This window comes from Balearica regulorum, chromosome 4, assembly GCF_011004875.1.
Source record: "Balearica regulorum gibbericeps isolate bBalReg1 chromosome 4, bBalReg1.pri, whole genome shotgun sequence".
Taxonomy (NCBI): Eukaryota; Metazoa; Chordata; class Aves; order Gruiformes; family Gruidae; genus Balearica; species Balearica regulorum.
Genome location: NC_046187.1, coordinates 27,845,021 through 27,863,309, shown reverse-complemented (window position 1 = coordinate 27,863,309; position 18,289 = coordinate 27,845,021). Strand labels below are relative to the sequence as shown.

At 40.3% G+C, this 18,289-nt stretch overlaps 1 protein-coding gene across 4 annotated transcripts in view; it reads right to left on the bottom strand.

Moving 5' to 3' along the window:
• The window catches only part of EMCN (endomucin), a 55,433-nt gene extending 37,344 nt beyond the window's left edge, over positions 1 to 18,089 (bottom strand). The window contains exons 1-2 of one of the 4 annotated variants that reach the window (XR_012835270.1): positions 17,901 to 18,079; positions 1,148 to 1,204 (exon numbers count right to left, since the gene is read on the bottom strand). Coding sequence is in view for 3 of the 4 variants with exons in the window: in XM_075751539.1 (XP_075607654.1) it covers positions 1,148 to 1,204; positions 17,901 to 17,961 (118 nt within the window). In the remaining variant the exon portion in view is untranslated. Of the gene's footprint in view, positions 1 to 1,147; positions 1,205 to 17,900 lie in introns of all 4 variants that reach the window. The other 3 variants (XM_075751539.1, XM_075751540.1, XM_075751541.1) reach the window with 3 other exon arrangements.
• Between the last annotated feature and the right edge of the window lie 200 nt (positions 18,090 to 18,289).

Sequence of the window (18,289 nt, the reverse complement as noted above, 5' to 3'; positions counted from 1 at the left end):
TTCAGTCTTTATTAAATGTCTTTGAAACAGACATGAACATCAAGGTTTTTGAAACGTAAAAGAACTGCAACACAATTTGGAAGGGACTAATTCTGCTGCTGCTATAAACATAACATAGGCATGCTTCACCTGGCTGCATCTTATTCACTGCCATTACTAGCACTTCAAATGTATACATCATTATCATCTCAGTGCTTTCAGCTCCAAAACAGACTCATTAGTATCTCTAGTTATCAAAAAATATAATACTGTGTCCAAGTTTTCTTCTCTCATCACTTATTAAATGCAAACAGTTTTGCCATTCAAACTAATACAGGAGTTGATATTTAGCTCACATGAATGAAATATGGTCAATATTGATTTTTCATAACTACAAAGCTACAAAATAAAGAGAACTGAATGTGTCAGTTGAAGATGTAAACCAGAATCACAGACTTTTAGCATATGAAGCAGATTATTTTCTGTGTTAAGTCTTCATAGTTTTAGGACTTTAAGTTTGATCTAGTAAAAACAATATCACAAACAAGAGGGAGAGAGAATGTAGCTTTTGAAACTGAGGGCACTGCTGCCACCCTCTTACCCTCAGAAGTGAATCTTGCCATCAGTAATTTCAAGAAGTTACCAGTAGCATTTTTGCAAATGACAACTTTATGCACATGTAGTATTTCCTATTAACTGAGGCCCAACATTAGCATATGTTGCGTAATTCTTTACTCTTAACGTCCATGTCCTCCTCCATCACTCTACATCCATCAAATCAGCTACTCCCTGCTGTCCAGTCCCTTAACTGATGCTGTTTCCCAAATTATTCTCAATCTGGTGATTTCTTGAACTATAAGTCTTAGCTAATTCTTTAATACCTGACCACACTTAAACTACTCCTTGAGAGCAGAGGAACTCACAGAATTTCAGCCTTTTTCACCTGAAACAAAAAATGCAGCCTGCTCAAGTTAACCCTCTCTTTACTAAGATCCTTCAATCCTTTCTTCTCAACAGACTTTTATAAGAGGCCCAGGGAAATACATTGTTCCACAATCGCCTTACATGAAATAATTCACCTAAATTCTGCCAGAAGTTTGAAAAGCTGAAAGCTAAAAAGGCAATGGGAGCTTCAGAATACCAGATAGCAGTGAATTTGAACTCTTACCAGATTTTAATGTTGATGTAGAAACAGATGTACTGACAGCACCTGGAGCATTGTCTTCTGAAATAAACACAGAAAGAATCATATTACTTCAGCCACCTTCCAGATTTATTTAGCACTACATAGGCACATAAGGCAGTGAGCAGCAAGGACCTTCCTGGAAAGTCAAGTTCAGAAGCCTATTATAGCAGAAGCAACCAAATCATACAACTGTTAGTAACCTTTTGAATCTGTATCCTAAATCTCTTAACTTTGCTACTGTGATGGGGAGCATCTGCTATGGTCTCCTGTCTTGGACTGCGGGTTGTTTTCCAGCAGGTATTAGTGTGTCTAAGCCTAATTTGGAAAAAAAACAAACCAAAAAACAAATCCTGAAGCAATTAAAGGTTTTTTGCTAGCTCTTCCTCTCCTTGAGTACAACCACAGTTGCTCTGGGTCCTCAAGGTGGAGGATTAACTAAAATAACTGGCTGCAGGAGTAAGCAGTCTGACTTGGAGGAACAAAATTGTACTAGCTCCTTGGCTAGTACAAATACTTCAGGAGGGGTTTTCAGCATCACCCTGATCCCTATATGTGAGGGGAAGAAGAGAATTCACAGAACATGGCTTGGGAAGCACCAAGTTGAGTAACGATTGACTTTCCCCATTCCCCTCAAGGCAATGCTCCACTCGTTGGGAGTTTATTGCAGTAAATGATGCCAGTCTTAAAAATCGTAGATCAAGTTAGTAGGTAAAAGTCTCCAATATTATAAAACAAACTGGCCAAAACCATCCCCACCAAACCAAAAGCAAAATAATTTCTATATCTTCTGGCAGTGCTGAAAAGATGTAACAGCATAACTCAACTAGAATTTTGGCTTCAAATAAGATTTTCAATCTTATTTCTTGGGTGTCCATATTTTTCTACTAGAAGTAGTTAAGGGGGAAAAGAAGTTAAGGGGGTGATGAAGGGGGTGAAAAAACTACATTGAGTCAGAAACAGTGGCATTTCACAACCATTTTACACTGCTGTGAGACAAGGATGGGTACATTTGGGGAGGAAGAGATCAGCTATGCGACTGAATGGGAGAGCAAAATGGCACAGACTAATCCCCCAGTGCTTTCAGGTTTGGAGCGTGACATCCTGTCACGCTGCATTAGCATGCTGTAACATAGACATCGCAAAACTGAGTCAGGACAGCATGTCACTATTCTTGTGTGACTCCATTCATGGTAATATCTGCTGGCATTCTCTCTTTTTTTGGCTACAGGGCAGAACAGTCAGCTTTGTTCCCTTTGCTCAGTGTGCTGTGTGCCGATTAATGTTTCACGAGCACTACTCGAGGCCTGCGAGAGTCACAGATCTAACCTGGAAAAAAACCAAACCCAAAACATAATACAATTGCAGGAGCTCTGCGGGCACATATTAAGGCCTGGTCAGATGAGCCCTTACAACTCCTCTTCAAGTAGTGTAAGGTGTTAGCGGCCCTCTCGGCACCTGCGCATTTCTAATGGACCTCAGGCAGGTTGTTGCCCCTTCCCAGTGAGCCCCATTCTCTTGGGCATCTCTTCTAGGTATGCTGCTGCCTTCGCAGTGCCTCCTCACAGCACGTGCTGGCCCAGTTTGATATGGGTATATCCAGCATCAAATTAAACCAGTTCCCTAAGGGTCTGCTGCTGCCTCAGCCCTACTCCCCAGGACACATGAATACAGTCAGGTTATGCACAGCCCTTTGCACAGTGCATTTAAAATACTGGTTTTCCTGCCATTTAGTTACTCTGTCAGAATACCACTTCATAACCCACAGTTGAAATACTTTGCTTTTTGGTCTATTTGGATAAAATTTGCTTTCAATCTTGTTTCCCTAAACAACAAGCATCTTACCGTCTCTTACATTCTCATTATGAGCTGCTGACAACGCTCCTGTAAATCCCCACACCACGAGGCCACAGCACTAAAACAGAATGTTTTTTCAACAGTGCCTACATTTCATATGGTTCGTTATAACATCTCTCAGTAACTACCATGTCTGTAACACCAGCTAAATACACTAGCTGGCTAAGTAGCTCGTTCCCCAAGTCTTCCCTTAACTCAGCATGACTTTGTGGAAAGCCCATTGTGATACTTAGATTATTCATCCTTTAAAGATGTTCCATTTAATAATCATGTTGATAGGCCAAGATTTCCTCAAAACGAAAAATAAAATAAAATTGAGAACTGAAGTCACAGTTTTGTTACAAATCACAATTTTCTGGTTTTATCACAGGCTAGAGATAAACTAAGGTAAATTGGATTAGCAGAGTAGGATAAAGTGGAGGTTTAGGAATTAATTGTTTTCTTAAAATGGTGGATAATTAAGTATAATTTAAAAACAAGTTGAAACCAATGTACAAAAATGCTTAAAACTAGCCACGATTTTTTTTGGGGCGGAGGGGGGGAAGTGGTTGTTTAAAGGAAGCAATACAGCTGGTGGCTTATTATGCTCTTATTTGCAATGTGAAGTTGTGACTAAGGAGAATCCTATGGGGGATAAAAGCAAGAGATCAAAAATGATTGAGAAAGGAACTTTGACCCATTAGAGACTGTTGCTAGACAAAGAGAGAGACAGAAAGACTCATTTGGTGGAGTCAGGTTGGCTGCAGCCTCAGATGATGGACAACCCATTAAAGTTATAATTGCATGGTTTTGGGCAAATTTAGATCCCTTTGATATGAGAGCACCTCGATCTACTCTGATGTGGGAGTAGCCAAAATCTATTTGGCAACTGCTCCCACACACAAACCTCTCCCATTTGCCATGTTCCCAGCCAAAAGAGTGTAGGTGACCTGTGATGTAGCGCACCTGTGGTGTCTGGAGAACACGTGTGGAGCTAAAAGGTGCTCAGACGTGACACTGGGCTAAATAAAGGGATGATGGTGGTGGTAAGATCTGAAAAGAAAAAAAACCATGTCTACAAGTAGATATCAAGGTAAGGAGAAATCAGAACTGGGAGAAAGTTAACAGGACAGGAAGAAGATGAGAGGGGAAGGACAGAAAGGCTCAGAGATAGTAAGACAGTAAGGGTGGCGGGGAAAAATAAGAAGAAATCAAGAAGAGCTCAAAAAACATTTGACCTATGGCTGCAAGACCAAAATGAAAAAAGAGAAACTGTGGTTTGTGGGGTTTTTTTTCTTTCAGGTTCACAGAATTTCACTTTATTGTCTTTTCTGGCTCAGATTTAAATGGTTCATTTGTTCTAAAATTAAAGCAATGGTAAAATCATTTGTATCTAGTCTTCAGATATGATTTCAAAATGAATGAACTGAAGCACTCAGTGAACTTTCTTTTTTAAAATTCAGGAGGAGTCCCTGAATTCAGCCAGGGCTGACCAATGGCCACAGTTGTCCTCAAACTGCAGCTTTTGATGTAGGCTTCAGTCTCCAAGGTCTGAGCTTGGAGCTCTCATCATCTTTTCCCTCTCCCTCTCATTATTTTTACCTTTACACTGGGAAGATTAAGATAAGTGGGTTTTGACCTTGTGTTAATTAGGTGCCTGCTATTGCTATAATCAAGACAGAAAAAAGCAGAAATGACTGTGATATTATATCAACAGTTCTGTTTATACACAACAGGATACTACAGAGCACAAACCACTAAGTTTAAAACACCACATGAGAAAGCTAAAACAAAAGTGAATGCCAAAAAGTCCAAGCAAAAACATTTTTAAAGCAAATAGATTGTTCAAAATATATATTATCTTCATTATATGAATTACTGAATTTAAATGCTGTCCGGTTTGGCATCAATATCTGATTTTGAAAAGAACTTATTTTTATGGAAAAGCCACTATCACTACAGAAACCATTTTCCTAATGAGTATGTAAAATATTCCTGCTCAAAACCAGACCAATACCTAAAAGTTTGTAGCTGGTAGCAATTACCAAAGAGGTACCCTGAGGAAACCTCTACATGTTAATTCCCTGCTTCAAGGCTATAAAGCAGAATCTACAGGTGGCGTCATTGTATTATGTTTGTTTATTGTATATTATGTTTGTTTGTGTGATCCTGGGCCTTTGCAATTATACACAAGTCATGGAGAAATCAAAGTTGCTTTCTGTCTTTCCACACCATCAGAAATAAATAGATTTTTTTTTTTTTTTTCCAGGGAGCAAATGATAATTCTGCCAGCCCTCATGACCATGATAGAGACTCCTGTAACAGCTGCTTCAGCAGTACCCGTGGGAAGACTGCATGCTTCATCTAATGTTTTGTCCTTTCTGGAGAAAGTTATAGCTGTCCTTGTGAGAAAAGCTAGTACTGATATTCTCAGAGTTCCCAATAAATAGCTGCTGCCTGACAATGTACACAACCTGTTTACACTTACCCTGGAGCTCTGTGGTCTATTACATTTTCTCTTTCATTTTCATTTATTGCTGCTTCATCTCTTCATTCTCTTATCTGATCTTTCCCCAGGCCCAGTGTAGTTCTTGCACTTCTCTTATTTCTGCTTTTACTCCTCACTCATCTTTCTTTACTGCTTCATGACCTTCTACCCTAAACCTTGAGATAAATGTCTGTCTTCTTTCGTAATGTATTTTTGTGTAAAGGATCCCACACTCTCCAATTAAAAAAAAAGGTTTGCCTAGATGAGTAGTTCATCTCCTATCAACCAGTCACTGCACCAACACTGCTCCCATGTGCAGAGAGCAAAATCAACTTTTGGACACATCTCAAGCCCTCAAAACAGAACTTAAGTGCACCTAAATACATTAATTTAGGGATCAACTTAAGGTTTAATTCTTGATGTAGAAATAAGCCTTCTACATGGGCCTTTTACCTGTTGAGGTTTAGTATTTAAGTGCTTTTAGGCGTTCCTCCTCAGTAATGTTTTGCGAAGGCCCAGGTTGCACTTCCAGCTGAGCGGGAGAAGGCAGAGTGCTATAAGCAGTGTTTGGGAAACCCAGGCTCAGTTTCCTGCACAGCTTCAGAGTAATATTCTGCCAAGACACATACAAAGATGCTTTAAAGTAGCTGCCACTGATGCTTATGGCTGGTTTGTAATGATACAGTGCTGGCCAGTTCTTCCAAGGATCCACCCGACCTCCTGCAGGTCCGTGGCATCCACGCTGCAGTGTTGTACTACCATAGTGTGTGAGCTTGCCGGTTTACAGTTCTTCTGGATATATCATCACAAATAAAATAAATGGCTACAACTGCGGAGTAGAGAGTACTCCATCCTCCCTGGTATATCTATGTAGAACAATACAGTTTAATTAGTTCAGATGGACCTTCTGGAACTTCATCCGCCTGATTTAGATCAGCTTGGGTATTTCTATGCATTTTGGCACACAGACAGTCCCTGTGCACCATTTTCCAATCAATAAGAGGAATAATAGTATGTTCTTATTTTCTAGAGGACTACAAACTGCAACACACAATGGCATCGCACTCTAGCATTACGCAAGAAACAAGAGAGATTCGCAGGTCAATATCTCAACTGCATCTGCAGTTTTTATCGTTTGGATCTTCCAGAATGATAATATGGATACAAGCTGCAATGTTTGCATTGCAACTGATCTCGGCTTTCTCAATATTTTGCCTTGTCTGGAGCACGTGCTCAGTGCAGAATCAACCCTCTGAAAATACTGGAGAAAGCTGTAATGTAGGACAGAGCAAGGAATGGGATTAATTTTAGGTAACTGTTGTTATTTCAGTCCTCCCTCTGCATTTGTGCAGCTTATTTTATTTCCGCTAGATACAGATTTCTCCCCCCCCTTCTAATTACACAAATAAGAGCTACCTAATACCAAGAGAAATGCGTTGCCAGAAAATCTGCAGGTTCAAGACAGGCGTGTTTCTAAGAGCAGAGGAGTTTATCTACAGCGTTTCTATAAATCTTAAGAACAGTCATCCCTGTAGTACTTCCAGTTTCATGTGGAGTATTTTAAGACTGAAATTGTGACACTTCATGTCACAAAAATCAAACAACAGTGTTGAATTGTGGTCATTGGTTGGTCGGTTAAAAATTACTAACCCATGCTATGCAAATTATTTAGAAAACCAGCAAGCACTGTAAAAAAAAAAAAAAAATCTTAGAGAAAACATACATGATTCCAGATCACAAAAACTTCCATTTGGGATGTACTGTTAGAAGAGGCTTAGGTACAATTTTAGCAGTATTGTTCGAAACCATCAATTCCTTTCTTCCTGTCCAAAATCTTCTAAGATCACAAATACAAAATCTATGAATTAAACATTCAAGAATTATAAAAAAACCACCCCATAATAAAATATTAAAAACCTACAGATTAGTGTTCTAAAAGAATTAATTTGATAAAAGTGATACTTTTTTTTAGTACATTTAAGTCTTAAGGACTCAAACTTTAAGTCTTTCCTCTATAGACTTATCAGCAAGATTTTAAGTAGGAATCAACGTTCTGATGTAATCCAATAACGTCTGGAGCTGGTAACTGCATAGTAAAGGATGTTAATTAAACAAAGCCATTTGCAAACTTCATGAATTTGAAGCAAACTCAAAGAAAAAATACACAACCTTCTTGTCTTCATATTTCTTCAGTATGCTAAAGCAATACACAAGCATAGCATGCCTCACACATACATTCAGATGTGTTTGTAATAGTATCTGCACACACCTATTCGTGCTGTGACAGCACTTGGTAAAAGGAAAGCTGCCTCGCCAATAACAGTCCCATGCTGGATCACTGCCACTGTAATATCATCATGCCTCAAAACTGCAAAGTGGTTTTCCAGCCTGGTCTCACAATGCTTTTGCACTTCTGCAAATGCTCTTAACAGTCTTCTGCAATATAAATTATTTTCCTCCTCAGGCTTTTCTCTGTTGTGAATAACCCAGAACAGCAACTGGAAGGACTGCATGGACCCTGAACCAAGTTACACTGGTCACATTTAAGATGAACCCCTGTGAGATGTAGTCAGATACTACAAGCAATGCTAAAAACCATAAGGCAGGGAGAGAGGCCATGTTCTGTGCTGCCTGATGCCAACCAGCTGGATGCCTGTGACTCCTGCTGCCTAGGGAGGTGGGAAACCACCTCCCGTTTGCCAAGCTGTTGCCTTCCTTTCAGTCACATCTCAGCAGCAAACCAAAAACATACTATACAAATCCTGTGTGCTGAGATTTTTCATTTAAGTTCAACTTTCTACTTCTCCACTGTAGCTCTTGGTTTGCAGACTGGCGTCACAGGACAGAGACAGCATGCTATAAAAGAGTGGGAAGAAACATGGGCAGGAGCATGGGGGAAGACACCAGGGCAGGAAGGAGAAGCTCCTGGGCCAGAAGGGCATAGCACCCTCCCTGCAGAAAGCAAAAGCATCTGAAAACAGGAGAGAGAGGAAGACGTTAGGGAAGGAAGGGCATAAATGCAAAGCCCCATAGCTGGAACGTGAGACAGTGACAGGGCTGCTCCTGCGCAGCCTGGGAACGGACACCAACAACTGAGGCAATGTGGGACTTGGGCTCTGTGGAGGAAACGCAAACTGGGTAGCCTGGAGGCAGCCGGCAGCAAGAGCTGAGGAGAGGAAGGAAAGGGAGGGAGCTGCTACAAGTTGTCCACGAGGGAACGGGGAGAAGGCAGGAAACGCAGCTTCAGTGCCAGCACTGCCCCAGCGCTCCTCCTGCTCACCCAGGCACGTGGCTAGCATGGCTAATTTCCCAAGCAAACCGTGCTGTTTCAACAAAGCACTGCTCAAAGCACCCAGCAAACAGCTCCTGCATAGGGAGCGACCACACAGAGAAAATACTTTTTGAAAAAGCAGCTGCCAAGAACTGGCCTCAGTGAACATGGCTGTAGGTTGTTGAGGGCTATCCCTCAAAAAAAACCAGTAATGAGAAGTGTTGGACAAGTGCCCCCATGTTTTATTGAGTATCTGAAACAACCCAAGCACAGCATGCTTTGCATCTCATGTGGACATAGAAACCTGGGCGCTTACCAGCTAATTTCATGGTTTCTTTTATTGATCTAGAAGAAATGCAAACTCCCTATCAAGGGCTTTTAATCACAAGCTTTCTCAGTGCACTTTCTGCTCCCACATGAAACTTGGTGGATATCTTTATTACTATGTACTACAGAGGGACGAGAACATTGTTTGCACTCCATAAAATAATAAATGTGCTCAGCATGCTCATCAGCACTCCAGCCTGCCTTGGACAAAGGCTCCAAGCTCTGAGCTTCTCTTTATTTAAACCTGTTAAACCTATTTAATAGGTTTTAATTAAACCCTTTAAAGCTATTTAAACCACCAGATTGTCACTCTTTGATGGTGATATATTTGTCTGTCCATGTGTAAGATAAAAGGTAGGAGTTACTAAGAGTTATTTTATAGTATGAAAAACAAACTACCACCCCCTTTGTGTTAGTCATGCTAAATCAATTTGAAAGTGTTTTAAATAGGTGTAGTTTTATATAGAAAGAGCTTTTTACATATTGTACATTGCTGAGTAGAGCAAGGAAAAGAAAGAAAGGAGAGCCCCTTCCCCTACAATGGTAAAGAACAGGATTGTTGGTGTAAGTCACTCCCACCCAGAAAGCAGAGAGAAAACTACGTCCTCTTCCGGGTAGCGCTTACAATGCTTTTTCTTTACCATGCTATTTGCAAGCCTATTTTTGTTTCCCAGGAAAGAGTATGTTTGGGTAGGGCCGATATAAAACAACCAGAGGGGAAGCTGAGCCCAGGTCAGTTGGTAGTTCTTTGCAACGTGTTGCAGCAGTTAATAAAATCATAGTTCTTCTGCTCTATGTTTGTGATCCAAATGCATCTCCAGCAACATGACTAATTGTGTAACTCAGGAAAGGGTCACTGCAGTGTCTGCTATGATGTATTTATTTTTAGCACATCCTGGATCAGCCTAGACACCCATTTCAGCCACACCCGCCCATACCACACTGTTCCTGACAAAGCTCTGAAAGCCTCTGGAGCATCAAAAACCTGTTGCCATCAGAAAACTTTAATTGAAACACTGTAAATTGCTTCTATAATTAATGTAATTTGATGCTCAATTGAGTCCCTCTTCATCTTTCCCACATTTCCTAGGACAAAGGTTAAATAGTACAGAATATCCCAAAGGGAAAGCCCAAAGTGGAGTACAGTCTCATTGGAGTTACATTACATGCAAGGATGAAGGATATACTTTGAAAATATCTGATTTCTGTAACTGGCACATATAGCTGATGAAGACCTCCTGGTCTGTGAATATTTTGTTAAGCTGATTGGTAGAAAATTGAAAATAACATGAGTATTCAATCTGATACAACTGCTAAGCTCAGATGTGAAACTGGAATGCTTTTCTCACATGCTTTATGTTCCAAAGTAGGAATTAAAAAAAACAAAGTTGTTATTAGGAGACCACTCGAAGCACAGGGTCACCACTGAGGGCATACACTATCAAAGAGCAGTGGGAACTGCTGTGACAGCCATGCCAGCATCCACACTGATAACCAGCTTCCTAGTGGAGCACAAAGCGGACCATATTTAGGATGCTCAGGCTTGTCAAAACCCCAGGTCCCAGTCAGTGCACTGGGAAGTCATGGAGACCTGGGAGCTGATCATCTCATGTTGGCGAACGGCTATAGGCATCACTTGTACTTTTATTGACAATTAGCATAATTGTATTCCCCATGACAATTACAACTATTGCGAATGAGCTGTTCCATTCCTAATCAAATCCTTCTGCTCTTCTCCCTTGGCCATTTCTTCCATAAATGATCCATCCTCATTTGCCAGTTTTTGCACCTGAAAAGAGTATTTTCTGCCAGTTCTTGGAAATGCAAGGTGAATGCAATTAGGGAGGAAGCAGACAGTGCATTACAAGAAAGCGTCACTAAGCCAGTAAGATAAATTGTGCCCTAGTTCACCTCGATTCAACAGCACTGAGATGCACTAGCCACATGATGCCATTAGCACAGGGAATGGCTTGCAAGTGGAAATAATGGTTTCCTCTGAAACCATCTGAACTAGACTGGATAACACGTGCAGAGAATGAAAAAACAGTCCTGCACCAGGAGATTTTTTTTCTCTAATACCTGTGCTGTGTCCTTCCCTTGCTGTCATCAGCACATCTCAGGGATTGGGTTATTTGGCATAGATCTTTAATCCTCTTGTTACACATTGGAAACAAGAGTTGTTTTAAGTGAAGCCCAATGGTTTGGTAAATACATTTACTGCCTTCTGAACGACAGCAAATATATTAATATACATAATATATTTTTATATATTAATATAAAAAAACCTTCCCAAAGAGAACCTAAAGCTGCTCTACCATAATAGCTTTTCTGGGCAGCCAGCTTTTGGTGCTGGCTATAATTTCCAATATCTACATGTTTTGCAGCAAAGCAGAGTTAAATTCCATAGGATGTCCAGAAAACTCTATAATTCAAAGAATTCAGCAGTTTTCAGAAACAGATTTTAACAGTCCTGTGCAGAAATGAGTAACTACAATTGAACTGCATGCTGGCCTGAAATATTTGTTTCAACATGCCACAGCCTTCAGCCTTTATGACCATCTGTGGGAGTCAAGGGAAAATGAGGATTAGACAACTTGGTAGGAGTTTCAGAGAGTCTGTAATTCCTGGGCAAAAAAAAAAAAAAAGCCCAAATTTTGGCTTTTGGGGACTTTGAATGGCAGTAGACATATTAGCCACATATCATGTCCAAAGTTGCCCCTCTCTACCCGATGTGACACATGGAATTTGGGGGTGAAAACACTTAAATTTTTCATTTATTGCCAGAGCAATCCTCAACTTTTTTGCCATTTTACCTAACAATGTTTGGTGATATTTTTGCTTCCATAGCCTGTGAATGATTTCGCAAAGGCTGATATTTACATCATCTATATTGCTGTGATATGTAAGCCGTGCTGAGATGAGGAGGGGTAATGCATCTGTCAAAGAAAGATGATTTCAGACTGTCCTCACACTGGGATAGATAGCACCGCACACATTAACATTTAGAAGGTTATCAACGGTGTATTTCAAATAATAGCCTAGACTCAATGTTGAGCATGCGAAGATGTAGGAAAACTAGAAAAAAAAGAAAGAATATCTGGGGCTCTGATCACTTCAAATATTTATCATGCAATGAAAACACGCCTCAACAAATAAGTTCGGTATTTTACAGAGGAAAATAATGTGAATCCTTGGCCAGGAAAGTTAGTAAATCTCCTGGCACCATTTTCCTCAGACTAACTAAAATCCAAAGCTTTTGCTATTCTGATCAGTTGTTGCCTCAATACCAAACATTTCCAAGCCCAAATATGATATTAATCACCTGCTAAAGATTATGAAAGAAGAAATCTGCAGGAAGCATAAACATCTCATTAATATAATCAGGGATTTAATTGATTTAACCCTAAAGTTTTGATTACACTGACACTCCTCAAACCAAGTACCACACTGAGAAATCATGACATGAAGACAAACTGAATGTGCTTTTTAGAATGATTACATATCTTGTAGAAATCTTCAGCCAGCCAGGCTGGTGTAGTGCTCCCATCCCAGCAAAACGCATAATTTCATTAGAGTGATAAGACAAAGCAGAAAGGTTATGGCAGATAAATACGATGCAAAACTATGTGCCACTTGCTCTATGGTTTCAGTAACCTGAGATGCGTTGCTATCTACAACATGCAGCTAACACCCAGGAGCATGTCAATGCCATTGGAAAAAAAAAGATTAAAAATTGTTGTAAAAATACACTATTGATAAATAGGCTAGGATTTTCACCTGTACCAAAGTCAAGCAAGTATCCATTTTCCACATAAAAGCAGTCAGAAAATCCTTGCCCTGTTACTAGTTTGAAAGGTAACCTTTGGAGCATTAGCTAGTTAGTCTGGCCCGAAAGGGGCTGTTGTCTAGCCTGGCTGCTGAGAAAAAAAAATTTGGAATTGATTTGAACCCCCCCAGACCAGCCTCTAGTACATGCATGGGTAGCATCAGAGGGCTTCCTACCCCCTTTCTACCTCATCTGCATGGGGACAACATCCTAGCAGATCACACCTGCTGAATTTTGTTCCCTTAGAGCCATTATATTAGCCAGTGATCATCAGAGTACAGCTTTCTCACATGGGGAGGCGGGTTCAGAAGGCATAGCGTAGTGGTAGCATTGTATTAAATTGTGTCGAAGTATTAAATTGTGTCAAACCACTTTTCCTATTGCAGGTAGGTCTGGCTGATACAGCGTGCTGCTGTTAGGGCATCCAGGGATCCACTTTCACAAGATGAATGCCAAGGTATCGCTACCTGATAGCTCAGGTGCTGGGACAATAACGGTGCCTTGCATGGCAGGCCAGGGTGCAACTCAGGGTTTTGAGTCTTCTGTTTAAATCTGGGACGCCTATTTTTAGAGCGCTAGCTGAAACCAAAAGTAAATGTTTGTCTTCTAGGGGAGCCAGGTCTTTAATTCTTGACTGTATTTGGAAATAACAGCTGTTACACACACAAATCCAACATTGTCTCTCTGTTTAAAGAATTGCAAACTAAAACCAACAAAGGGTCTTCCTTGAGTTGTCTCAGGAAAAAACATACAAACACCACCCCCTTCTTCCCCCATGAGGAACACAAGTGATAAGGATGTCTTTCCCATGTGATTTTACTGTGGGGCCTTACTCAGTTTAGACTGTGAAGTTAGCCTGGCTACTGAATGGTACCAGACAAAATACTCCCTTTTCTACGTTAAGAGTTTCTGAAAGATTATTTTTAATTTGTATTTTTGCAGGTTTTTCACACAGGAGTCAGATGTATAAACAACTGGAGACTGAATTCAAGGTCCTTTCCTATTTAGAAAAAAAACAGCAAACCAAACCATAAGCATCAGCAGTTTGGTTTTTTTTTTTTCCCTAATTTATAAAGGAGTAAAGATTAATAAGAACTTTAGGTTTTAATCCAGATAAAAGAGACAGCTAAATAAAAGAGAAAACATCCTGGTAAATTTTCAGGAGAGACAACCATTTGTTGGGCATGTTATATGGCATTATATATTCTCAGGTTTGGAGCCGAATGCTGCAGGCAACTTGCCCTTCAAATTCAGTTTCTATTTATTTTGGCCGCAAATCATAATCTCTTTATCAAGCAGGTATCAAGCCATCTGCTTCTAGCCTCAGTAAATGCAGTAAACTTGCATTTGTGTTTGGGGCTAGAACAAGCAGTTTTCTTCTGTCCAGTAATAAACGCACCTTTAAAATCCATTAGGCAAAACTGGCCCAATATGAGAAAGCTCTAATGAATGAAAGGAATGTGGCAGCAGTGGAAATAAAAACAACAAACAAACCCCCCCCAAAAATCTGTCCAGGAACAAAAACTCAATTAAAGGCTACAGTAAGCTCCAGCACTACAATTTGATTTTTGAGATAGCTAGTCTTGCAAACTGCTAGGAATGGTGGAAATATCTAAACCACATTTTTTTTCCACAACAGGCAAACTCTCAAGACATTCAAAGTTTGGGTTCGAGCAAGCTAAAGGTGTGAAAAAGCAGTTGGTTATCTAAAGCCTATTCATGTTTCTCAGATTTTCAGAGACGACACAATGATCCAACTGTGACAGTCTGTGCCTTGCTGGTTTCTCCCAGAGCACAGCCATGAACAATAACCCAGAATGAGGGGAGAACATACTCAAAAGATTTAACTCAAAATGTTTTAGTTAGTACTTAATTTTAAAAATGCTTTTTTTAAAAGACTTGAAGGCTTGTGAGCTGAGAGCACGGAAGATGGAAACGGATAAGGCTGTCCATCTCCTGTAGTTAACATCAACAAGAGCAGAGTTCAGGTGGTTGTAAATGTATGTAATTACTACAGGAGCCCTGGTTTAGTGGAACTTTTCCCAAGCTATCAGCTTGGGAGCTGGGATTAATCTGCTGTGTTGTAGAGTTGGGATGATGTCCCAGGCTCACCAGCATCCCCTTAATGGGGAAGGCGGTGGGAAGCACGTAACTTAGGGTTGATCCACAGTGTAATGGAACTGCTCCAAATTGCTTCAGTGGACTTTGGACCAGGCTCTCAATGCCAAGATTTGCTCCTACCTTTCCAAAATGAAAGGCACCCCTGTTTTTTTTTGTAGTGCCATCAATTTTGACAAGAGCACTCGTGGAGAAAGGTACTGCTGGCTATCAACAGGGCTCACTAATCAGACATTAATAAACCCACCCACCATACGTCTACAACACGAGACAGTACGTTCCAGTCCGACATTTGAGCGCATACCATATCCAGACTGATGCTAAGAGGAGCACAACCCCACTCTTTTCTGCTATCATTTCTGCAAGAAAGAAACCTAGGTGCCTGAGTGAGAAGGAAGCTGTGGTGTGCTATAACCACTTTGTGGAGGACATCTGCTACGCCGTGTAGCCATAGCCATGCTGTATTATACGGACAAGGCTTAGGAAGATGAAACCTCTAAGCACTTACATTATAAGCACACGCCAGTTCCTCTCCCCTCATATTTTAGAAGAACAAACTTCACCTTTACACATTTTAAAAGTAATAACATCTTAACGCAGACTCAAGAGCATTTATATTTGATTACTAGCCTTTGGCAATATATTCTTTAACCCATTCCGGTGCTGTCTGTTGTTTAAAGCTGGAAATGCTATGAATCAACCTAGAAAGCATTTCCATTTGAGATACATTTTGGAGCAGGTAAGAATAATGGGCAATATGCCAGGAGGACTGAACACCTTGAGATGAGCATGAAGGAACTCCTGCTTTAAGAATGTCATTCAGCTCTCAAAGGGTTGAGAAAAGCCTCAAGAGGAGGGACAAGTTTTCAGGAGGCTATCGGCCTCCACATCTGCACATAACTGAGCCTCTAGTCATTTGCTGGCAGAGGGTAGATCCCACCAAATCATTAGAGACTTCTGAGGATGCGAGATCCCAAGATGAATTAGAAAATTACCAAGAAAGCACTGCCAGCATACAGGCTGAAGACAAAGCATGAAATTTGGAAGCCCCACAGGAGACTTGCTAAGTTCTTTACTAACCACAATGCAAATTGTCCACTTCTGCATGATTTACAAAAGATACAAAGACAAGCAGCTTGTCTGTATTATGTAAAAAGGCTGCAAGCCCACACACTACTTGTCTCAATAAGTTTTGAAGACAAACTACCCCAAAACCTGGGGGAGGGAGTATTAAAATGCCGGGGTGTGATTTGACCTTCTCCAAATTTTACTGAGCATAATTTTAAAAAACTAAAAGTGTTTCTAAGCAACTGGGGAAATATCTTGCTGCTGTCTCCAATGCTCAAGAAAGGGAGACTGAGCAAGAGGGAGACTGGTGTCAGCCTCCTTACCAGCCACACACCTCTCTTCAAATTATAAGATCCTGCTGTTACAGCCCAGATGTCCAGGACACTTCAGAGAATACAAACAGTGGAAATCCAAAGACTTTGCTACAGCCTCATATAACAGACAATAAAACTGCTTCTGTCTTAACTGCATCTGTTGATGCATGGGGTAGCCCAAAGGAAGCTTGACCAGATTATGCACTTTTACTTTCACAAGGTGGATAGGGATATACTCCAATTTTCTCCACACATATTCTTCATTTTCCAATGTGAATTTACCGACAAAATTTCACTACTGTGTCTACCCCACAATAGAGCATTTAAAAAAAACAAACAACTTTTACAGAACCAAAATTGTTCAGACCAAATGTATCCTATACAAAATTTGCTTATTCACTGTCATCAGTTCTGTCCTGTTCATATCATGCAGAGGAGGGAAAATCCTTTTTAAAGAAAGGATTGTATAAAATTGACAGAATTCCTCCCACCTCTGCATGTTGCTTTCTGATAAGCTTTATGGACTGTTGTGTTAAATATGCTCCTTTTGATCCAACTCCACTTTTCAGAAGTTGTGAAATTAAAGGTTTAACAATGACAGGAAGGCTATTTTTACTAGGAGTAGCAGACAGAGAATAAATAGTACCTCAACACAGACTTTTGGGGCTTGTACTTACTTAACATAGTTTTAAAATCAGTTCTTTCTGAGGCACAATCTTATTTTTAATCTCCTTTATTGATTTTTTTTTCTAACAGCAGTAAGCCCAAGCAACAGCATAAGCTACACCACAAAAGACATTTCTAGATTTTAACACAAAATCTGAGCAAAAGTTGATTAACATTTTTTTAGATCAGTTAATCTAGTATTATCAAAATAGCAATTCAGTGACCATATGAACACCAAAAGTTTGATTAAATCTGTGCATTTGAGAATAATTTTAAAAAGATATTGCACTCAGTAACTAATATTGCCCCTAGGCTTCCATCCCTCAATATTTGACACTCGATAAATGCTGTAACTCCCTGTATCTTTGGAGGCAAAACTAAGATAATTTCTGTAAGATACTCTTGGCCAAACTTATTGCTGGCATAACGCCAGGGAAATCCATCAGGATAGACTTGATTTGCAAGAGCAGTATTTGCCAATCTGACAGACATTTCAATTGACCCCTTAAAGCCATCTCTACAAAAGATGCTTTATTTCAAAGAAGAAAAACAGAACAGAAAACCTTTGTAAATATACCTCTGCATTTAACTCCTCTCAGACTGAGGAGCCTCATGACACCTAGAAAGAGAGCTGTCACAAAAATACAATGGCAGGAAAGTTTTTCACAGAACACATATAACTCAACTACCAGTTAGTATCTTCTTCTCCTCCAACACACAGTCTTTCAATCACTAAACTAGGGGGGGAAGCATCCAGCTACTGACAGCTAAGCTTTTGCTCACAAAGATGTGACAAGTCTATCCAAAAAAGCCAAAGAACTTACCTCCCACAGTGCAAACACAGAGTACAGCTAGGAAAAAGAAGGCAATCCCCAGGAGCTTCATGTTTGGTGGTGGTGCTGTCAGCTCTCCCTTGCACAGCTGGGCAGGGAGTGCTCTCTCACTTCGAGGCAGGCCTTAATTACTCCATGGAAAAAGGTGTGTAGAGACTGTGCGTAGCCACTGCCCATTCCTGCTTATTTTGGGGACTTTGATAAAGAACAGGAGGAAACACAACATACTCCCTCTGGGAGTTCAGTACGGAGGAGATTTATTGTTTCAGTCCTTACAGGAACTCCTTTTCTTTGGCAGTGAACTGTGTTTTTGTTAATACATTATTTTGTTCTTCTTCGGACACGAGGTCAGGAAGGTTTTTGAACAGAGGCAAATCTTT